Raw genomic sequence first — 23,101 nt, forward strand, 5'->3', positions numbered from 1 at the left:
GGGGTACCTAAAACATTGGTAACCTGAATAAATTTGACTTGACCAGTCCTTTAATTGCAAGGATAATAGTATAAGTGTGCCTGTAAATTGGTACTTATAGCAGCAGTGGGGATAATAAAAGCCTCTAGAAAGGGAACATAAGATAGCAGACATAATATGGTAAAATGGTGTTGTGGAACAACAGCCTCTGGGAAAGGACCATGGCTCTGGGATAGCAGGTATAGTAGGGAGAGATGGTGCCTATAGTAGCAGTGGGATAATAGCCTCTTGGAAGGGACTGGGGCTGTTGGATAGCAGGCATAGTAGGGAGAGATGGTGCCTATAGTTGCAGTGGGGGGATAATAGCCTCTGGGAGGGGACTGGGGCTGTGGGATGGCAGGTATAGTAGGGAGAGATGGTGCCTATAGTAGCAGTGGGGGGATAATAGCCTCTGGGAGGGGACTGGGGCTGTGGGATGGCAGGTATAGTAGGGAGAGATGGTGCCTATAGTAGCAGTGGGGGGATAATAGCCTCTGGGAAAGAACTGTGGCTGTGGGATGGCAGGTATAGTAGGGAGAGATGGTGCCTATAGTAGCAGTGGGATAAAGGCTTGATAAAGGGCTGGTTTATGCCCGAAACGTTGCTGTGTGCACTTGAGTAAAGTCACTTTTTTCTACAACATTTCCGGAGTGCTGCTGTTTTTTCATTTTATCCTGGATATTGTTTTACCCTGGCTGAGGGTTCAGCTTGCACCTGGGGCTACAATTAGCTGGTTTGTCCATTGTGTAGCACACCTTAATCAATTTATAGTAGCAGTGGGGGGATAATAGCCTCTGGGAAGGGAATGTGGCTGTGGGATAGCAGGTATAGTAGGGAGAGATGGTGCCTATAGTAGCAGTGGGGGGATAATAGCCTCTGGGAAGGGACTGGGGCTGTGGGATAGCAGGTATAGTACAGATATATTGCAGTGTAGTGAGACAGTAGTGGCAGAACTATATGTTGGATAGTCTATCAGACATGGAAGGTTCTTGACTGAAGCCAGATAGTAAGAGCGAGTTCTCCCGCAGAGCCAAAGCTCAGTGAAAGTCCCCAGAGCGCTGTTACGTGGGTTCTATAAGTTCGTATCGGACAGTATCCCCTGAGCCTGTGTTTGAGCAGCCGGGGACGGGCGGAGGGCCGCTGGGCAGCTATTTAGTGCGGGCTGTGTGAGTGGGACTGCCCAGTGCAGCTGTTACAGGGAGTGATATCATTCTCACACACAGGCTGCAGCGCTCACTCCTGTTGGCACCTTCAGCTCCTGCTCATTCATTGCAACGTGAGGGCGGCTCGGTGCCCCTGTGACTTTAAGAGGCTGAGTCTAGGGGCCAATGAGGGCTTGGCTAGCAGTGACGCGCTCGCCTTCCTCTCTGCCAATGAGCGCTCATTAAGAGTGGAGCCCAAACACATTTTACTACAGAGCTCCAGACCCCAAAGAAGAAGGTGCTTAGGAAATACAAAGGGCTTGTCAGAGACACCCAGGAACAGGGCAGGTTACTGAACTGTAAGTATGAACCTGCTTGCACAGAACCACACTTACCTGACTCTCACAGCAAAGTTCCTTAATGTGACCCTCTAGGAACAGAGCCCCCCTCTTCCACCTTGCTATTATCCATGCTGACTAATCCGTGTGCCCTTTCATAGCTCACTTGCATCCCAGGCATTGCTATGAAGCATGAAGACAATTAAAGAAACATACAGAAAAAAGTACTAACAAAAGGCAGTCAGTGAGATGTGTTATTATATTCAATTGAACAGAAAGGAGAAGTCTCCCCTCATTTGCCTTCTTAATGTCTGTATTTCAATAGTGCTCTTTGTTGTGCTAATATCAGTGTTGTACAATCCTCCTATGAGCATTGTGTTCCTTCCTATTATCTTGCTAATTCCCTGCACTCTGAATATGACTGCAGAGATTTAATGATACATATGACTTCTAGAATGAATGTTTTTGTTTTAGAAATATATTTAAAAGGCTGTTTTTATTTTGCATTTGTTTTGTAACTCCTGCCCCCCCCCCCTACAGAATTCTCTCTAACAGTTGGGATCACCATTCAGACAGTAGAACCTGTTTCTATCTGCACTACTCTTTGTCTTTTGTTACAAGGAAGCATTTCAAGTTCAAGTCTGCCTATTTAATTCATTTCTTTTGTCTCTTCTTTGCTCTTCCGTTTTTCAACATAACTTTTTATTTTGTATTGTAAATTTTTATACTTATACAGTTCTAAGTGTAATACAGATGTGTTTAGCACAGAGATGATTTTCTAAATGTAATGCTCTAGTGCACACACACACACACTAACATACAAACTTTTCCCTTTCTCTCACAATCCCTCTCTTGCATACACATACATCCTCCCTCACTAATAGCACACAGACACACATGCCACTCTCACCCACATTTTCATTTTCTATCATACACACACATCCCCCACATACCCCTCACTGATACACAAACACATATGCCATCACCAGACACATCCTTTCTTTTCCAAACATGTGCCAGATGCAACACACTTGCTTCACTGTCACTTTCACTCACACATGCCACTCACACTCATAGACATCCTCTAACACACACACACACACTCTCTGTGTCCACTGACACTATTACACTCACTGGCGTTGCCCTACATGCTTTGTGACACTTATACTGCCCTACATAGTTAACTTATTTACCAACAAAAATTGTGCCTCACTCTGACACATTAACTGACACTCTCATACCTCTCTCATACTTGTTGGCACATTCTCAAACTCTCAGACATTTCTTTACTCACAGACACTCTCAGCGGCACTCCCACACACTCAGTGGCACACACTCACTTGTTTACTCTCACTCAGACATAAACACATGCTCACGGACACAGATACATGCTTCTCACATTAAAAATGTAAATAGAATATTCAAAATATCAATATAAAGCCCATCAAATGTACCGAGTAGCCCTATCTTGATAGGACACTGCTCACCATGTGGAAGGAATTTAAACATCTTGGATACAAAGATATAAGTGCACAGGCACTGCAGCTTGCTTTAATGGAGATGGGCTATTTGCTAATGAACATCTATGAAGAAAGAAAAAATATTCATGGCGACATTCCAGGTTTCCACCTCTTTAGCCATTCCTGATAATTGAGTGGTGTCTTCTTTGACCTTGAGGGCTAAACACCCCTACTTAGAATTCCTTTGAAATTAGCTCTGTTGCAGTGCTTGTTAGCTGGTTATACATTGCCTTAGCATATCGTGTACAATTTCCTTCTTGTATGCATAGGTCACCACCCCATTAAACATTACCCAGCCTAGTTTTAAAGATTTTTTGGAAACTGGGAACATCTTCAAAACTTCCATAGGTAATAAGTAAACTAAAGGCTAATGTGATTTGCTTTTGTGGGCTACAGAGTTACTTATTTTTTCTACACAATGTTAAAAAATACTATATGTCCTTATTTATGCTTTTCACCTCCAGAATATCTATAGTAGCAGCAGCAAAGGATTCAAGTGAAACTTGGGTGTATATTCAGCTTGATGAGAAAATAAAACTTGTAGCGAAATCTGGAGATATACATAACTCATTCCCCATACATGAAATGTAGTCCATAATTCTGTGATTTTCTAAATACGTGATATATAAATCCAAGTGCAGTAGCCATGTCTCATAACATTATCATCTCAACCCTTACCTTTGTGGGATGTTTTCTTCTAGAGTGTAAGCTCTTAAGATCAAGCACCCACTTCCCCTTTTAAATCACTATGCATTTGTAAATTGCTGTGCTTGCTATATGGCTGTTGTAAAGTAATGCACTGTATGATGGATGTCTATAAATACCATGTAATAATAGAATAGAAAAGTTGTAAGAATGTGTGGGGGTAGTACAAATATTTTAGGAAGCATCAGCACATAGTATAAGAATCAAAAATTGCAGTAACTGAGGCAGAGTTTGCCCCTCTCATAGCAACCTGCTGATTATGATGGATTATAGGTTGTACTGGAACAGTTTTGCCCCTGTTTTTATGTAGACATTCTGTAGAAGAAAACAGGAAGGAAGCTTGCAGGATCTTTTTTAAGAGTAAGATAGAATATTTTGGAATGATGTAAGATAGAATATTTTGGAATGATGTATGTGGTGATCAAAGTGGAAAAGATTCACATAGTCTCTAGGGGGTGCAGTGAAGTACTGGGTTGATGTAAAGGTTGGTTCCAAAAGCGCAGATCTGAAAGCAGGTTTGTAGCCCATTATGACCTTAGCAGATCTTCTCCCGATATCCCCCACCCACGGGTGGGTGATATTGGGAGAATCCAGGGTAATTCGATTGTTTGGCCCTGGGGCCAAACGATCGAATTATAATGACGGGTATAGGTAAAGTCGGTCCGGGCAGGTTAGAAAATCTAGTCGGATCGGGGACCACATTGGCTTGTTGATGCGGTCCCCGATCCGACTAGATTTTCTAACCTGCCTGATCGAGATCTGGCCAGCTACTATCGGCCTGTGTATGGGGACCTTTACATACATAGTTACATAGGGTTGAAAAAAGACCAAAGTCCATCAAGTTCAACCATCCCAAGTAAACCCAGCACACACAAACATATACTGACCTATCTACACACTCACATACAGACCCATACTGACCTATCTATCCACTCACATACAGACCCATACTGACCTATCTATCCACTCACATACATAAACCCATACTGACCTATCTATCCACTCACATACATAAACCCATACTGACCTATCTATCCACTCACATATAGACCCAAACTGACCTATCTATCCACTCACATACAGACCCAAACTGACCTATCTACACACTCACATACAGACCCATACTGACCTATCTATCCACTCACATACAGACCCAAACTGACCTATCTATACACTCACATACAGACCCACACTGACCTATCTATACACTCACATACATAAACCCATACTGACCTATCTGTCCACTCACATACATAAACCCATACTGACCTATCTATCCACTCACATACAGACCCATACTGACCTATCTATCCACTCACATACATAAACCCATACTGACCTATCTATACACTCACATACATAAACCATATATACCAACATCAATACTAACTGTAGATTTTAGCATCACAATAGCCTTTGATACTATGCTTGCCATGAACTCATCCAGGCCCCTCTTAAAGGCATTAACGGAATCTGCCTTTATAACATCACTAGGAAGAGCATTCCCCAACCTCACTGCCCTCAACGTGAAAACCACCCACACTGCTTCAAATCAAAGTTCCGTTCCTCTAATTGAAAGGGGTGACCTCTGGTGCGCTGATCGTTTTTATGGGAAAAAAGAGCAACATGTTGTAAGATGTTTTAAGAGATGGGAATTCTGCTGGGGGTATGCTAAGAAGGTGCTCAGTGTCACTCTTTCACAGCAGAACCTTGAAACTTTCATGGTCAGGGTCTTGTCCTTTTCCCGAGGTCATGCTTTTGGGAGTGCACCAGAGTTACCCCATGGCTTTACAGCAGTTTTACCACGTGCCCTTAACTCATTAGCAGAGACTACACTTTAGACACACCAGAACTTCAGCAGGAGCTCATAGCAAGTCCAGTTTGTGCAAGTGATGATGTAGGTGTAGACATCAGCACAATGATCCCAGCGTCAGAGAACTGTGAGGTGGAGGTTTTGAGGTGGATTGTTGAAGTGAAATCTTTTAATTAGACTCCTGCTCAGTAAATGACCTGTAGAATTACTAAAGCACTGAGAGCACAACCATGTTAAATAGTAGTTGTTCTATTGTTCAGCACCATAAACGTTATGAATGTTATGAACATAAAGATGAAATGAAATAGGAGTTTAGAGAAGATACTATACTGTTTTTCCATGAAGTTATTAACAGTAGAGATAAAGGACCTTTTGTTTTTGTTTGTTTCCCCTGTTTCAACTGTAATAATACTCCACTTTAATGGTTTATCAGGTAACCCACCCCTCTAACTGTGCTGCCCAGGGCTCCCAATATTATGTGCATTGCTTTAGAGGTCAAGGGGTTAAGAATACGAGTTTCATTTGTGCAGCTGTTGCGGTTTCGGCTCCGATCGTTAGCAAATCCGCTTGTGGAAAGAAGTATGAAACCTAGCACCTAGCGTTTTTTGGCTCAGCTTGTTTCCTATTATAAAAAAAAACCTAATTAGTTTGAAGTCATGAAGGCCATTTTGTTTCTTTATGGTTGTCACGGAGAGACCGCTGGATCCTGAAAGCCCAAGTGTTAGAAGAAGAACCTAAAAAAATCTTAACAGCCTACAGAGTATTTTAGGGAATTTCAACCTGTGTGTTATCAGCTGTTATGTAGCAGCAGCATCCCCCAGCGCTAAGGCTGCAGCCTCAATGGTGTGAATATGCATATAGTAGAGAGGAAGGGAGAAGTATTTACCAGCCCCTCTAGCTCAGGCATAGAAGGAACCATTGCCAAAATCAGCATCCAGTCAAGACCATGTTTGGAAGTGCCATGTACATGCTGCTAATTTTCCACCCTCTGCCAAAGTAATTCCTTGACAGTTGTACTTAGAGTTTAGTAGCCTCTAGGTCATACAGCAACCCATGCCAGCTACCTCCATTGTCTATTATATCTTTAATATTTGGCAATGTGAGTTCCTTCATTAGTATGTTAATAGTCCACACATACTGTGAGCTTTGTGACATGGCTTTTCCACCCAGTAAGCTTCATTCAACAGGCTTTTGTCTCCTAGTGGAAATGCTGGAAAGTTTATATCCTCCAATAACCAAGCACAGTCTTCTATGAGTCTGTCAGAATAGAATGGCTATAGTCTGTATATGGTTTGTATGTCGCCTCTGGCACGTGACCATAATGCAAAGCAGATGATGTGAACATTTGGGGTGAACTATGCTACACCCTTCCAGGTCATGCTTAGAAAAAGACAAATGATTTATAACTTTGTACCATACAAGGATAAAAGACACAGAAAGCAATTCCAATTATAAATAGGCATGTTGTATTGATACATCACAGGGAGTGACTTAGCAAAGTGCAGATAAATTGGGTATTACGTCAGTCTGTATATATATTACGCAATAGCTATCCATGCTCTCCTTCTCAAAATGCTAAAAGCTCTCTCAGGGGTCTTATTACTCTTCTAAATAATACAGCTGAAAATAATTTGAACAAAGGAAGTTCGTGCATGCACTTGAGATGGAAGAACTCTTGGGAGATTACCCATATTGGATATTTGACACCGCCATGATTTATGGAGTTTATATAGAAACAGCTGTTTTGCTGTTCAGGTTTACAACAGTGGACACAACCCTGTGTCCTTCAGAATCAGTGGTTTGTCGTGGAAGTGATTAATTAGGGTGGAATGAATGTGGATTCCTTCAGCCTAAAGTTGTACACCTGTGAGATCTCTTATATGACTGCCTCTGACCGAGTCCTTCGCCAAAGACTCCTGAAGCAACAGCGCCCCTCACTGTTAGAAAAACGCTTTGCTCTTTGCTTGAAATGGTAAGAGTGTCTTTGAAATGGTAGCAATATAATGCTTTCTTTAAATGCATATAAAAAGAAGAGCCCTGTGTGACTAAATACCATGTAACCTCTATTAATCAACAGGCATTTCCTTTTCAGTAGCTGAGTTGTTATCCTGTTAGGAGTCAAATGCCAGTTAGTGTTTTATATATGTATATAAATATATATATGTATATATATATATTTTTTTTTTTTTTTTTTTTTTTTTTCTTTAGTCAGCATAAGACACTTTGGGTATACCTGTAAATATGGTGAGTAATGTAACCATAATGTAATCCAGAAACCTGCTATGCATAATATGAATATAAAATGAATATGAATTACAGAAAGACCATTTCCCAGCAAATAATTGACATTTAAAAAAATGATTTCCTTTTTCTCTGTAAAAGTAAAAACCCCAACTAAGATATAATTAATCTTGGAGGATAACTAAGATATAATTTATATTGGAGGAAAAACAATCCTATTGATTAATGATTAAATGATTTTTCAGTAGACTTAAGGCATAGAGATCCAAATTATGGAAATACCCCTTGTCTGGAAAACCCCAGGACCCAAGCATACCGGATAAAAGATCTGTAATAACAAAGTAATTGAAGAGTTTTATGACCATGTGTAGGAAGGGGGGCTTAGGTGCTTTAGGAAGCATAGGTGAAGCTAAGCCTCCCCAAAAAGAGACCAAATGCAATAAATATACATGTATAAGCTCTCCAGTGCAAAACAAAGTAATTCATGGCTTATGTCTATATCTGGGAAACTGGACAGCCAGTATCACTGGCTTACAGTGCTAATGATCTAGGCACTAATAGGGCAGGGCTCTAACTAGGCACTAACTGCAAGGGGTTAATATGTTGTGGTTATGCTTGTGTGCACTTCTCCGTGTACATCTCACCGACAGGCAGGTTAATAGACTCCTAATAATATTGAAGCCAGTGTGTATGTGATGTGGACTTTAGATTGTAAGCTCCACTGGTGCTGGAACTGATGTGAATGATTTATAATCTATAACAATTTATCAATGCTATTTAAATAAAGGATAATAGTAATGTCAATGTGCTGTCTAATTCCGATGGAATCTTTTGTACATTGTTGAAAACTTTCAGTACCCCTAGCCCCTTTCCCGGTGGAAGACACAGTGATCTGTAGGTAAGCAACAGCTGGAGATTGGGAATTTCTGCTTTGGTATATTCCATTCAATTACCTCTTTGTAATGTGTCTTGCATGAGACCCCAGTGCAATTAATAGGCTGCCAGGATTAGTAGCTTCAGATAGATGAGTGATCATCTCATTGGGGAGTCCTTTAATTAGCTAATCATGGAGGAATGCAACTAAAAACTTGCCCACTAGGCACATTCATTATATCCTTATGGGCTCTTTACATCAAACGGGAATTTGATTCCTAAGATAAAGATCAACACTCATTCTCTCTTGGGATGAATACTTCCTTAAGTTGGCTTGACCATCCTGTAGGTATACAAACCCAAAGCGCAATATAGAGAATTCAAACATTTCTTAACAAGTAAACCAGTTCAAATATTCCTAGAAACAAGGACATTGATAAACAGGCTAAATACACAAGCCAGTTACTTAAAAAAACAAACGCACAAACAAACAACATATAATATAACCCAAAGATGTCTAACCTTGGCATTTTCCTCTTTTGTTCCTTTGTCTATCAGGGGATGCTGGGAGCTGTAGTACAGTAACAGTACAGTACCTGTATCACCTTTATATAGTGAATAATACAAACCTGTATCACCTTTATATAGTGAATAATGTACCCGACAACCTGGCTGAAGTCCAAGTGGTTTTATACAGGTTATGGAACTCCAAGGTGACTTTTGAAGCCTCATATTTTACAACAGGGGTGCAATATTTATTATAATGCACAAGTTTCAGTGAGTCATGTGAAATGACAGACATTAAGGATTATAACTGATGTCATCACTAGGTGCTGTTTAAAAGGATATATTTTACAGGATATTCATAGCTATTGTGTATTATATTGATATAAATTCTACCAAATTATACCACTGATAACAGAACATATCATAATATGCTAGAAATCAACGATTGGTCACATTTTCTTGTTTCTTGCAGTACAAGAGTCTGAAGTTTGGGAGCACCGTGATTGGCTGACAATGCTTGCAGAATTATCCATGATTCTCCTAGTGGCCAGCGTATGCAGAGGCCTTCCATTCTATAATGGATTCTACTATGAGCATATCCTCAACAACAAAACCAATAACGGCAATGGAGAGGGTAGGTATGATATTAACAACAGTTAATGATGATGACAGTAAATAGTTTTTAGTGTTCAGGAAATCCACGGAGGACCCAGGCTCAACCCATGCAGGACCCGATAGGTGCCATTGAGAGGGAGGGCCAGAAAAATTGCAACAGGTCTTTCTTAGCATATTTGTCACAGCAAAGTGGCGGGCCCTTTTAGTTTCTTGGGGATAATTTGTGTCGGTAAGAGAGGCATATCTTGGTGGGATGGTTTAACCCCTAAGATGGGTGACCATTATTGTGAAGTAATAGCAGGCTCCAGGTAAGGTGGAGGCTCTATAATAATTCCGGATGGCGTCGTCATTGCTGCAGGCTATGGAAGCCAGACTGACAGGGGCTCAGGTGATATTAATGTTTATGCATTTTATAGTGTTTAATGTAGCTGTTATAAAACTCTGAGATTTTGGATGTGTTGTATATTAATATGCTGTCTATGTCAGGAATTGTATTGCTGAACTTAAATAAAGCTATAGGCAGTATCATTCTAACATACAGTAATAGTGTCACACATTTTATGGGGTAGGTAGGTTAGAGTGAGGATGTGGCGGATGGCACTTTTCATATTCATATTCTCCAGGCATCTTAACAAATAAAAGGGAAAAACGTTTAGGCACAATAGACTGCGTGATTGGGGTAAGTAGGGAGGCAACAAGTCTGGCAGTTAGTGAGGGAGACCCTCTAGAGTACAAGAAGGCATTCAGTTTATTGCTAAGAGGGAACTACTGGTATAAGATGCATTATTAGAAATGACTGTGTCTCACAGGAACATTGCACAAGTTATTGAAGCTTCTCTATATTCAAAATTGTTGCTGCAGATACAGTATATGATATCTGTTATATGTGTATATAAAATGGTGCTTATTTAAAACTTTTTTCCATTGCATACAGTGGAAAATATGGGGGCATAACCTATTGTGTACATCGAAAATTCCTTCTCTGCATACCTGTTTTTGTATACATATTAGCAGGAATGCCTCTGCTGTATGGGTGCTTTGGCAGAGCTGTTCTACGCTGTCAGAATTCTCTAAATATGGCAGAACAGCGGCGTCTATTAATGACCACAAGGTACAAGTGCCTGTGCTGTGCAAAGCAACAGGGCCACTCACATTTATTTACCAATGTAGTGTTAAATTAGTTTAGAGGAACGGAGCTTCCATTTGAAGCAGCGTAGGTGGTTTTTCAGGGTGAGGGCAGTGAGGTTGGGGAATGCCTTTCCTAGTGATGTTGTAATGGCAGATTCTGTTAATGCCTTTAAGATGAGCTCTTGAACAAGCAAAGTGTCCAAGGCTATTGTGATACTAAAATCTACAGTTAGTATTGTTGTTGATATATATATTTTTTGTATGTGAGTGTATAGATAGGTCAGTATAGGTTTGTGTGTGCTTGGTTTACTTGGAAGGGTTGAACTTGATGGACTCTGGTCTTTTTTCAACCCTATGTAACTATGTAACTAAATGTTCTGTCAGCAAAGTATCTTTAATCTTGTCTTAAATTTTCAATTTGCGTGTCATTTTCTGGGGCTGGAGCTGTGGGTGGCGAATAAGTGCTGAATTCTAGCCTTGTGTTCTAGCCTACTGCTTGGCACCATGGGTAAGAGGTACTCCCTGAGACACATGCTTTGCAGATCTTGCCTCTCCATTCCTATGGCACAGGCTTCTATTTGCACCACCTGCTGCTCATGATGGGAACACTGGACCAATGTTTTATTGTTTTTAACTAAATTTATGAAACCTACTTGCTTCCCATTTATGTAGAGATCATTTATACTGCAGTGCTACCTTTGACCCAAATATGGAATTAAAAATGTCAAGAAAAGTGGCTTAGCTTAACCAGGCAGTAGCTTGAGGAGTAAGCAGCTGTCACACATCAGGAAACACTTGTAAAGCAGCACGAAACATCTTCAAAATCATTTAGTCAGTAAAGAGTACCATTAAAGGATTCAATATTGAATACTTGCAAATCATTAATTAATGCAGGGTGCACCCATGTATTTTCCACTGCACTGCTATGTTCGTGACAGAAAGCTAGAAACTCCATGTCATAATCATTCATGTTACTCTCTGCTCTTCAATAGTCATATGTATTTCATTCCTTAAACGCCCCCAATAATTGCCCATTGGAATGGCATAATGAATCATTGGGATGCAAGTGATATCATAAAGAAAATAAATGCAGTGTTCAGGTCCCCAAATAAATGAAAATAAACTATAGCATGGATCGGCTTCTAATCTTACAGAAGCAAGCCGGCATCAGTAAATAGCTAGGCAGTGATCCCTTTAGCTGTGCGTTCACCATAAACATACAGCAAGGAACCCTAACAAATTAGTATACATTCTCCTTTTATTATGTGTATAAACAGAGCTAATGTGGGAATGTATGTGTATAACCATCAAACGTTCATTTCCAAAAAAAAACACCCTTTGTGCTTTGATCTACAAAATAAATGGATGTTTAGAATCTCTGTGACGTTCTGAAGTCTATACATTTATTGTAAAGGTGCTTTCTCGCACCCAAACAGTGAATTAAGGAACATCATACAATTAAAGGGATAATATACCCTTTATATAAGGTACAGTTACATTATTTTCCTGCATAAAGTAATGCTTATTGGAATAGAAAATTCTGTCTGTTGGAGCCTTTTGTATTTGCATGTTTCTTATATAAATGCGAACAGACATTCTGGTTACTCTGGGGAGTACTTTTTACCCTCATCCTTCAATTCTTATGTGAAACAGTGGCCTCTAATGGCAAAACTACTCATGTGACAGTAATGGCTTGGCATTACAAAGCTGCAAAACTACAAGTTACTTATTGGTTTCCTAAATGTATAATGGGTCAGTTTACTGTTCCTTTATTCATTCATTTATAATATTTTTAATATTTTTTAAGGCTGAATAAATAGTGGTCCAGAGGTATTTTTTTGTAATGAAATTCTTTGGGGTTCATGAGGTAGGCCATTTCCAGATTTAGTCAGGCAGTTTGTCCAGTTTCAGCCTCATGTTTTCTTGGAGGTTCAGTTTTGACAGACTGCTATGTGCTTGGATATTTATTGGAAGACAACATTTCATCTGATGTTTCATGCCATAGAGCAGTGTTCCCCAACCAGTGGCTTGTGAGCAATGTGTTGCTCCCCAACCCCTTGGATTTTTCTCTTCATGGCCTCAAAGCAGGTGCTCAGGTGGAGACGCTATTAAGTAAGTTTTCCCCTTTAAATGTGGCTCACGGGTATAAAAGGTTGGGGATCCCTGCCGTAGAGGAAATGACATGCAGTAAATATGGAAGTTGGTTGAGATCTGCTATGCCTTTATTGCACAATATCTGGCTGTTCTGTCCTCTTCCAGATTGTCACTTTATATCCACTTTAAAAACTGCTGTTTGTTTAAAAATGATTATCTTTTCATTTGGGAGAAAACAATTCTGACGTATTATACTATCCAGTGAAACCAATTTCTGGCAAAAAGTATTAGCAGATAAATTAAAGCTATAAATTCACAGTTTTCTTGGTGCCCCTTTATAAGTAAAGAAGCCTTCATGTACAGGGGTGTAATTGCATTTTTATTATACCTTCAGAACACCTCAAATTATTTGTGGAATTTACTCTAACTGATTTGTAATTCAGCACAGTTGGAAAAGAAAACACTGGCCCATTGTATAAAGGCTTTCTGATAGCATCTGCAATAACCAGAGGTGCACAAAGATCACTAAATATCTGTGGGTCTTGAAAATTGGTTTGGGTTGTATGGAGATAGGGGAGTTCTCTTTGAGTTGCTGGAGGTGGTTGGGGTTATGTATAGAGATGAGGGAAGGAGATATGGGGGCTCTGGGATCATTAGGGGTGTGGGAAGAGTATCTTTATGGAGACTGGATAAAGAACTGTGATGTTGAGAAGGTGGGGAGCACATGGGATTAAGGACACAGAGATTTGTGAGGGATTGGCAGAGCATGGAAACTTGGGAAGATCAGTTAAGTAGTGTGTGTGTGTGGGGAGAGCCATACAGAGATCAAGAAAGGAGCTATAACAGGGGTTTAAGGGAAGGTACTGGTACCCCCCCAGTCCTGTCACACATCAGGGGAAGATTTACTAAAACTCTAACAATTTTCATATTTTTATTTTAAAAAATTCAACTACTCTCATTTTCATGATTGTCTAAGAATGTTGCAGAAACTACAACTTTTTCAAATTGTTGCCCCGAAAACTTGAATTTTGCTCAAAAATCTGAAACCTCTAAAGTTTTGAGGCAAAAGAAGGATATTTCAGGAAAGGGAAGGGACACCTGCCATTGACTTCTACATGATCTTAGCAACTTTTAGCTGGCAAATTGTTGGATTCTGATTTTTAACCGTTTGGACACATAGTAAACCGCGAAAAAGTTGTGAATTTTTTTTACACAATTTTAAGTGCTAAAAATCAGAGAAATTGGGGAAAAAAATCTGAATGTTAGAAAATGGCCCCCTTAGTTTTTGATAGTAATATAGTTTAAAGTGCTTACTTTTGTTTGTAGCTTCTGATCAGATTTCTATATCCTTAATATGTGCTGAATCTGCCAAATCCATTAGGTATGTGTTTGAGTTTAGTGTAGTCTGGGGTCTTCTTTTTGATACCAAGAGAATATTTTTCCTTTTAGATGTGAACTTTGCTGTTGAGCACCATCTAGTGGAAAAATGTAAATTTTGACATTAAAAGGAGTCCTAGGTTTTAAATGCTTTTATATGAAGACAAGAACAATGCTATGCTATTCTATTGAAAATAATTGGTTGGTGTGACCCTCTGCTTGATGAAATGGTAAAATTATTTTAATCCATTGCTCAGATTAGGTTTTAAGGCCTGTTGTTCAGAGTCAGGAGGAATGCTCTACCACATTAGTGCTTATCCTCACCAACTCATGATATTCTTTCCCTTTCAGTGATTCATTTCAATGGTGTGAGGCTTGTGGTAAACACTCCAGATGACTCTCTCTTTGGCTACCGTGGTGGGAATGTTACCCTGCCATGTACATTTCATTATGAGCCCAAGCTAAACTCCACTAGAAGGTTCCGTGTCAAATGGTCAAAACTGCACAATGATAACACTAAGGAGAGAGATGTGTTGGTGGCTATTGGATTAAGGCACAGGAGCTTTGGGGAATACAAAGGCCGAGTGCACCTGATTCAAAATCAGCCAAATGAAGTCTCAATGGTCATCACGGATTTGCGCCTGGAGGATTATGGAAAGTACAAGTGTGAGGTCATTGATGGACTAGAAGACGAAAGTGGAATTGTAGAACTGGAGTTAAGAGGTAAGTAACCTTGGTGCATACACTGAGGTTAAGTACTAAGAACTAGTCTTTACTTAGAACCAGTCTTCATGTTCTGTGTCAGAGCCAAGTAGCATTCCTGGCACTTCATTCCTGGCTTTAATAATACTTATCTCCAGAGCATATCTGGCAATAATCCGTCTTTGTACCAACAATGGGAAATCATTGACCCACCCACTTTACATAACTTTTTCCCTAAGAAAATTAAATTTCTGAATTGGTATTCTTTCTGATTAATCTTCAGATACTTATTAGTCAGACTGGACCCCATGTGATCTGATAATTGGCTCAAGAGACCAGCTTGTGAACCAGTTACGGTCAGATTCAGGGGGTAGAGCCATAGATATTCTTTGATTTTAAGCAAGGAAGATCAAAATGATGATATTTTTATATTCCATATGTGTAAGCTATTTAAAGGAGCCCAGACCAAAATCCAACCACATGCGTAGGGGTGGTGGGCAGGACTAAAAAGTATTTTCATTCTTATTCTCCGTATGTGGATAAAATATGTTTAGCTGATAATACATATAGAAAATAAAATGGAAAGGTCAGAGATCATATAAGGGGCAAGCAAAAAAAGACAAAATACATTTGTACTACTTGTAATTAGTAATTCTCTAGAATGGGCCAACCTGTTAGTGCATACTGTGACTGGGAGAATGCTAAATATATTATTATAGGCAGCAGAACTTGCTGGGTGGCAGTTTGACAGCCTCAATGGACTTCTCTTTTTTGCATATAAGTGATATTTTGCAATATTATTCTGTGTAATTTTGTTTCTTTTGGGCATTGAGCATGAATACAGAAACTTCAATTGCAGGGATATGGGACCAGCAGACTAGCTTACTATTTTATTGAGGTTATTTCACATTGATTCATGCAAGCAAAGAACATAGACAAATATACCATAAATCAAATGAATGGAGGTCTATCTGTTCATCAATTTAAGGGCACTTTTGCCTGCAGACTAGAGAAACCTCTGTATTCCAGAATAAGTTGCAATTATAGCAGTTACCTTTTGTGTGTACTGCATAAACAATATGTGAGTGTATAATATAGCATTTGTGCTAACATATTGCTTATGAAAGCAGCCACTGGATGTCACTGTTTACAAAAATATACAAAAGTTTCCTGTATGCATAATACAGAGTCTGTTACATGCTCGCTCTCTCAATGGAAACCCATATCAAATAGCAACTATAAGTCATAGAACAGTGTATAAAAACCAGGAAATATTCTTGGTTATATCTGTATATGATATAACTTGCTTTTGCTTGAATACTCTGTCTTAGTGAGAGAGGGAAGGCATTGCCCAAGTTATTTAGAAATAGTCACTAAATATAAATACAAATCAAATCAGTACCTGCCAAAGCAAACTGTTTGGCAGCCAGAGAGGTTTGCATGTTGTAAATAAAATGTTCCCAATATATAAGCAGTATTTACTTCCATTTATTTTTCCTTTTGACATAAATTACAAGAGGGCAGATTACTTTGTGCACAGGGCACATCTTCAGTATTGGCTGGAAATGGGAAAGCTATGCTATTACTAAGCCTCCGCCTACGTTTGTTTTGTTTGCTGACATGAGCACAGCTTTGTCCCAGTTCTGGGAAACAATTAGCAATTAGCTTTAATCCATCTAGTTTGGTTAAAATAACTAGGCATAAAAAATCACCATTACCCTGGTAATAAAATGTACATTCGGCACAAAGAGAAAAAATAAAATAAAATGCCAAAGTGTATCTATAGTTTTATAGAAATATTGGCACAGTTGGGAGGGATTTGGACAAAAAAATGTCCCAGAAATCACCTCCCTTGAGGTCTCTGTAATATGCTAACCACAATTGTTATGTAAAAAAAGAGGATAACCTTAATCGTACACAGAGCTTATTTCTCATATATTGCTCTAATAATAATGTTTAACAATATTTCAGCTCACCAGATAACACTGCATGTTAATGTTTTATACAGGACTGGTGAGTGTGTTGCTCCCATAAATTATAGCAATTATAAATGAGCAGTAAAGCTAATAAGCTTATAGTATGCAAAGTGATGTCCTGTTCTCTTTATGGGTATTTATAATTTTATGTGGGTCTTTGCAAAGTAAATGTGATGGCCAAGAGACTTCTAAACCTGTTGATCACCGGGATTTGTTCTTCTGCTCTTCAGCACCTAATAATGCACCTGCAATGGCTGTATGAGTGTGCATAGCGCTTAGCACACTTTAGCATAGCAAATTTTATTTAAAAAGCCGTTTTGGTAACAGAAGTTTCCTCTGCAGGTGTTGTCTATCCTTATCAGCCTCCTCATGGGAGATACCAACTTAACTTCCACGATGCCAAAAAAGCTTGTGAAGATCAAGACGCCATGATGGCTTCATTTGAACAGCTCTTTAAGGCCTGGGAGGAAGGACTGGACTGGTGCAATGCTGGTTGGTTGATGGATGGCACCGTACAGTACCCAGTTACGTTGCCCAGAGAACCTTGCGGTGGGAAAGATACTGCCCCTGGTGTTAGGAGCTATGGAGAGCGCCACAAGCACCTGCACAGATTTGATGCTTTCTGCTTCTCTTCTGCTCTTAAGGGTAAGTATTGGGGAGGGAACAATAAAAATCATCTTTAAATCATTAGTGTTTCAAAAATAGTCCTTTGCAGCTCCACATAAGACTTTAGTGCCACCCTTACCTTAAGTGAAGTTACCAGTCAAGCACGTGGTGCATTGATCACCGCCTAAGTTCCTATGGTGACCCAGCACAAACTAATCTTGCATGTGTTACTGGCTCCAGGCATACTCTAATTTGCAATTAGAAGATGTAGAGCTATTAGATGAAATGGATATTCACAGTGACCCCAGACTTGTACAACAGTTCTCTTGGTAAGGTAATTCTAATCAGCGGCTTAACTATATGTGGCTGGGCCCTTTGAAAAAATCTTCGGAGGGGCCCAGCACATGCATCCACTCCTACCCAGCCCTAACCCTGTTATTGCCTCTCCCACTCCTGCTCAGGAGAGGCTGGGGAGGGGGGAGCTCCCTCGTGTGCTTTCTCTATAGTTATGCTACTGATTCTAAACCTAATTTTTGTTGAGCTTTTACTTTTTAAAAGAGATTTTACAATAAGTTCAGCCCCTTTCCTATTACTCATATTACATAGGTTAAGTAATTAGTAAGAGGTTATTTAGATATATAATTGAAACTCTTTCATGAACTGACCCCTTCGCCAGGTAAGTGATTCTTATGTTTACTTATAGCAGTGCATTTTACCCAAGAGCACAACAGTATGGTGTTTGTGCTACAAAATGATTGTGCTACACTTGTGCCAGATAGATGTGTACAAGCAAACCTCCAGGTTTGATTGGTTATAGTTTGTGATCCACTCAGACACTGCCTTATGTCTTACTTAGTCTATAATCAATGGGCATCAAAATGTTTTGCTTTCAGTCAAGAAGCAGTATGGTACCACCAAAGATATAAAAGGGCATTTTCACAAAAGGAATATGCTATTCACACAATAATCCATTAGCACTCATATCTTAGATTATGACTATAAGAGGAGTAAGTGCTAATTACAAAAGGAAGAAACTGGAATGCACCGTGGCAGCAGAAAAACCTAAACCATTTTATTTGCATGCGTCATATGCAGGGACACATTTCATATCCAGGTAATTCTTATTATGCAAACAGCAGACAAAAGGAAGCTCTTCAAAGACCCCATATAAATGAATATGTATCCACGGAGATGACAAAGTATAATTGCACCATATTGCCGTTGTGATTAACTTGTACATTCTTGAAATACACCAAGATTTCCAGAGGTATAGTCTTTGTTTAATCTCTACTTTAAGGGAAAATAATCATCTATGCCCTACTTAGAATATTTGTGTATTTGTCAATGAAATAATGTAAGTGTGAGCACATAAAACTTTCATGTTCCTTCTTGGGTTGATGTTGATCTTCTTTAAATGAGTTTAAATCTTCCCATCTATTAGGGAAAGTTTACTATCTTGAGTACCCTGAGAGGATGACTTTTGCTGAGGCCAAAGCAGCATGCCAAGACGACGGGGCACAAATTGCCAAGGTTGGACAGCTCTTTGCTGCATGGAAATTCATTGACTTAGACCGCTGTGATGCTGGCTGGTTGGATGATGGCAGCGTCAGATATCCTATAGCCTCTCCCCGTCCTAACTGTGGTCCACCTGAACCTGGAGTTAGGAGCTTTGGATTTCCAGCAAGATATATGAAGTTTGGTGTCTACTGCTACAAAATGAGTTAATTTAAAAGAAATCTGACACCTTGGACCTTATGTGATATACATTCCTATTACCTCGGGATGAACCTGAAGAATACGGAAAAGAATACATAACAATATAAGTCTTGAGACAGTATCTCAGGCAAACCAGTGACACTACATAGGCTTGGATATTATGTTTTTTTTTTAACAGATATAATTATTTTTCTGTTCATGTTAAAATATATGACAAAATGTCTTTCCCTTCTTAAATGATCTATGCTAACACATTCCGCAAAGATGTATATATATATATATATATATATATATATATATATATATATATATAAAAACTAGGTGGCTGGTTGAGACTTGTGTAGGTTCTGACCATCAAAGTTAAACCATGCCTAAAACCAATGCCTCTTAAAGGGAGATTTGTTTTAGGCATTGGCACATTAGGGTCCTGGTGTGAGGATGAATCTATAAGCCTAATGTGCTTATAACTGTACTATCAGCTGTTACAGTACTTTATTCAGACCTAGGTATTTCGGGGCTACCTCAGATATGAATATAATTAGTGTGTTTTGTGGAATGCAATGTCTCCCTATATGACATACAGCTTTCTTAATAGACGTCACCAATACATTAGAAAGCCACACACAGTCTTTACTTTAAACCTTGTCATAATTTCTAAATGTTGGGTTTAATGTAAGTAATGCAAAAGTATCTATTTGTATTAACAGCCTCTTGTGTATATTCTTTTTCTGCTGTTATCTTCATGCCCACTTGAAATGGAATTGCCAACTTAACCAGTTCCTAATTTAACCAACAGCAACCCCCTGTAATAAATAAGGTTATTAGAAATTACAGAGCCATACCTGGCCATATAAAAGCACAATGTAACATGCTGAGTGCTTTTATAAAGAGCACAGATCTTCAAAGTATCTTCTTGTAACCTTAATTATAGGGGTATGTTATTCTTTATAATTAACAAGAACAGCAGCTATATCAGTGCTATATAAATGCTGCTGTGAGCTCACTGAGAAAGCATCCCCTATAGTGGTACTGGCAGGCACTGCTATGAGGGCATAGTTAGATAGAGATATCAGCACTGATGCTATAGTTGCTGATATGGGCACTCAGTGAGCACAACAAAGATATCAACAATAAAAAGGCATTTCCATGAGCACACTGTTGGGACACCACCGATAACAGCATTGACAGTGCTAGTTAGCTTGTTGGTGTTGCTACCTCTTTAAAGAATAGATGGTTCATTCTGACTTCAGAACGCATCATTTATAAGGCTATAATTTACAAGTTGATATATTTATATATATATTACATAGGGAATATTATTGCACCCTTTGTAAAATATAAGGATGATAAAAATGACTGAGGCGTTCCCTGACCTGCTTTCACACGCGTCATGGCAGTGTGAGGTGACGTCTAATATTCTTATTTTATACAACAGGTTGCACATTATTTTTGATAATAGACAAGTTGAGGTGACTCGTGACACATATCACATCGCTAAGCACCATTTATTAGGATATCATCTATAGGACATGTGTGTTACATAGGTATAAAAGTATCCAGGGTTTCAAAATCAAGGGCAAATGAAGGAGGGTGTAAAAAAAAAAAAAAGTATCCAGGCTCACAGAGATTTTCATTGTGGTCACTTTTCCAGGTATAGTACAAAAAATATTATAATATGAATGATATGAAATAAGCAGCCTGGAACACCCACACCCCCTGGTTTTAGGCTATGAAGTTATTAATGGACTAAACTGACTAATATTTTGTGTAGGTGTCTAATCATTGGGTTATATAGCCTGTTCCTGCAGAAGGTGAAATTATACTCAGTATGTTTCTAGAACCTGATGTTTTGCCACCACAAGATAGAAGCGAAGATCCTACAGTAGCCCCTTGAAAGCCTGATTTCAATCCAAATGAGAATGTGTAGGATTTGTATTTCAATCCAGATGAGAATGTGCAGGATTTGTTATGTAATAAAATGAAAGATATAAGGGGTCATTTACTAAGACTCGGGGCAGAAGTGCAAGAACACTAAGGAGGTCCAAGTGCACATTCCCTAGTTGTCATGCATTTTAGCACCCCTTTCCAACCTGCGTCCATTGCCACTCCCTAACTTGTTCGTCTGGATGATGTGCAAGTTATGGGGTGCAAAACATTGGTATTATTAAAAGTGACGCACTGACATGAATATCTTATCAAGAGGTAAAATTTGTTTTAAATACAGAGAAACTTTTTACATTTATTTTTTTATACCACTCAGTAATATAAAGATGATATTTGGGTTTGTTTTTATCCTTCAGTAATACTCTATTTTATTATTCTGATTAAAATGCTGCCCATCTAATGAAAATGATCTTAAATATTAAGCAGACTTTTACTGTACAATATGAACACAAAATCTGCACAAGAAAATGTTTTAAATTGTGGCCTTAATTGTGACATATACCGTACACTGGCACCTACCCCCATTGCAGTGCAGCTCCGTTGCTTTAGTTGCAAGGGAGCCCTGTGTGGAGGTAAGTACAGCTGTCCGGCTTGTGTAAGGGGTCTGTTATAGGTTACCCATGAACTCTCCATGTCCTAAATCAACACCTTGTGACACTTGTCATGTTTCTTTCTTCATAAAGAACAGACAGCTTTGCTAAAGGATAATGTGTGAAAGTGCAGTTTGCCAGCAGCACTGCACTGGTTTTATCATAGCATTGCACACTATAATGCCAGCACGAGGCCCGGATGGGACATCGATTTTCATTCCTCTATGAAGTGTGCTAGTTCCAGGATCCAGTATGTGAGAGTGTATGTTCAGCAAACAGTGCTGGAGATCCTAGCTGGATTTCCCATTGCACAGAGGCCACACTGTAGCTTGAGTTCTAAATGGATGTCCATGTGGCAGACAGAAATAAGGGCTCCTTCATAAACAGCTCTCCTCTTTATACACTGCCTGGCAAGCATCCAAGCTGCTTGAATGACCTGCCCAGTTTGACTAGAAACCGCAGGGGCTCAAGGTGGGCAGGGGCAGATAGATAAACAGAACAGATCTGTACACAACCACTTAGCTGAAAAAGACTCCTCTATATGAGCTGGCCCTGAGGTTTTGTGTCATGCAGCCCAATTTGTAAAATCTTCAAGATCTTACTGTTAACCCCTGTATGACTTGCAGGGAAAAGAAATACTGGTTCCCCCCAGCCTCTTAGGGCCCTTGCCTAATGATTTTTTAATTGTCACAATTAGTTGACTTGATGTAGGAGGGATTTTTCATATATTGTCTGAGCATCTTATGTTTTGCCTTAACCCTTAACAATTCTGTTCAGCTATGGCATTCAAAATTTAGTTTGGCAGCAAGGGGTTTAAGGCAATGAAGGGGTTAACAGGACACAGCATTTGCCCACGTATCTGAACAGCACAATTTCCTACAAAGAGTTTGGATGTATTCCTGTAAGGTCTCTTACTGATTCGGGCTCCCATCCCTGAATCCAACCTTTATGTTACAGTATGTTTACCAAAGTGCATGTTTAAATGAGGCTTATTTTAGGATTCATACAAACTGATATTATATTTTTATTTTTAAAAAATGGTGCTATTGTTTTATATGTAAATACCTTCTATACTATGATTATTGCCATTTTTTTACAGCAATTCAGTATTTCTTTTCAATTTCATGAGTTCAACTAACAAATGAAAAATTGTCTAAAAATCAATGAAATAAAGTTCAAATGAACACATTTAGTGA

The 23,101-nt window shown here is 39.2% G+C and overlaps 1 protein-coding gene across 2 annotated transcripts; it reads left to right on the plus strand.

Annotated features, from left to right (window-relative positions):
* The first annotated feature begins 1,138 nt into the window (after positions 1-1,138).
* Positions 1,139-23,101, plus strand: hapln3 (hyaluronan and proteoglycan link protein 3). 2 transcript variants are annotated; one of them, XM_012958989.3, is made up of 5 exons: positions 1,139-1,519; positions 9,630-9,791; positions 14,723-15,094; positions 17,392-17,694; positions 19,097-23,101. In XM_012958989.3, exons 2-5 carry the CDS (start codon positions 9,671-9,673, stop codon positions 19,378-19,380), a joined length of 1,080 nt encoding a protein of 359 aa, XP_012814443.1. In that variant the 5' UTR covers positions 1,139-1,519; positions 9,630-9,670; the 3' UTR covers positions 19,381-23,101.

The sequence above is a fragment of the Xenopus tropicalis genome, chromosome 3, assembly GCF_000004195.4.
Source record: "Xenopus tropicalis strain Nigerian chromosome 3, UCB_Xtro_10.0, whole genome shotgun sequence".
In the NCBI taxonomy this organism is placed as follows: domain Eukaryota; kingdom Metazoa; phylum Chordata; class Amphibia; order Anura; family Pipidae; genus Xenopus; species Xenopus tropicalis.

What these genes read in the sequence shown, in the direction of transcription:
- hapln3 (XM_012958989.3), top strand. Translation starts at nt 9,671, where the DNA reads ATGCTTGCAGAATTATCCATGATTCTCCTAGTGGCCAGCGTATGCAGA. An exon ending in TGTAGAACTGGAGTTAAGAG is followed by an intron (nt 15,095 to 17,391) that starts GTAAGTAACCTT and finishes TTTCCTCTGCAG; the next exon opens with GTGTTGTCTATCCTTATCAG. An exon ending in CTTCTCTTCTGCTCTTAAGG is followed by an intron (nt 17,695 to 19,096) that starts GTAAGTATTGGG and finishes CCCATCTATTAG; the next exon opens with GGAAAGTTTACTATCTTGAG.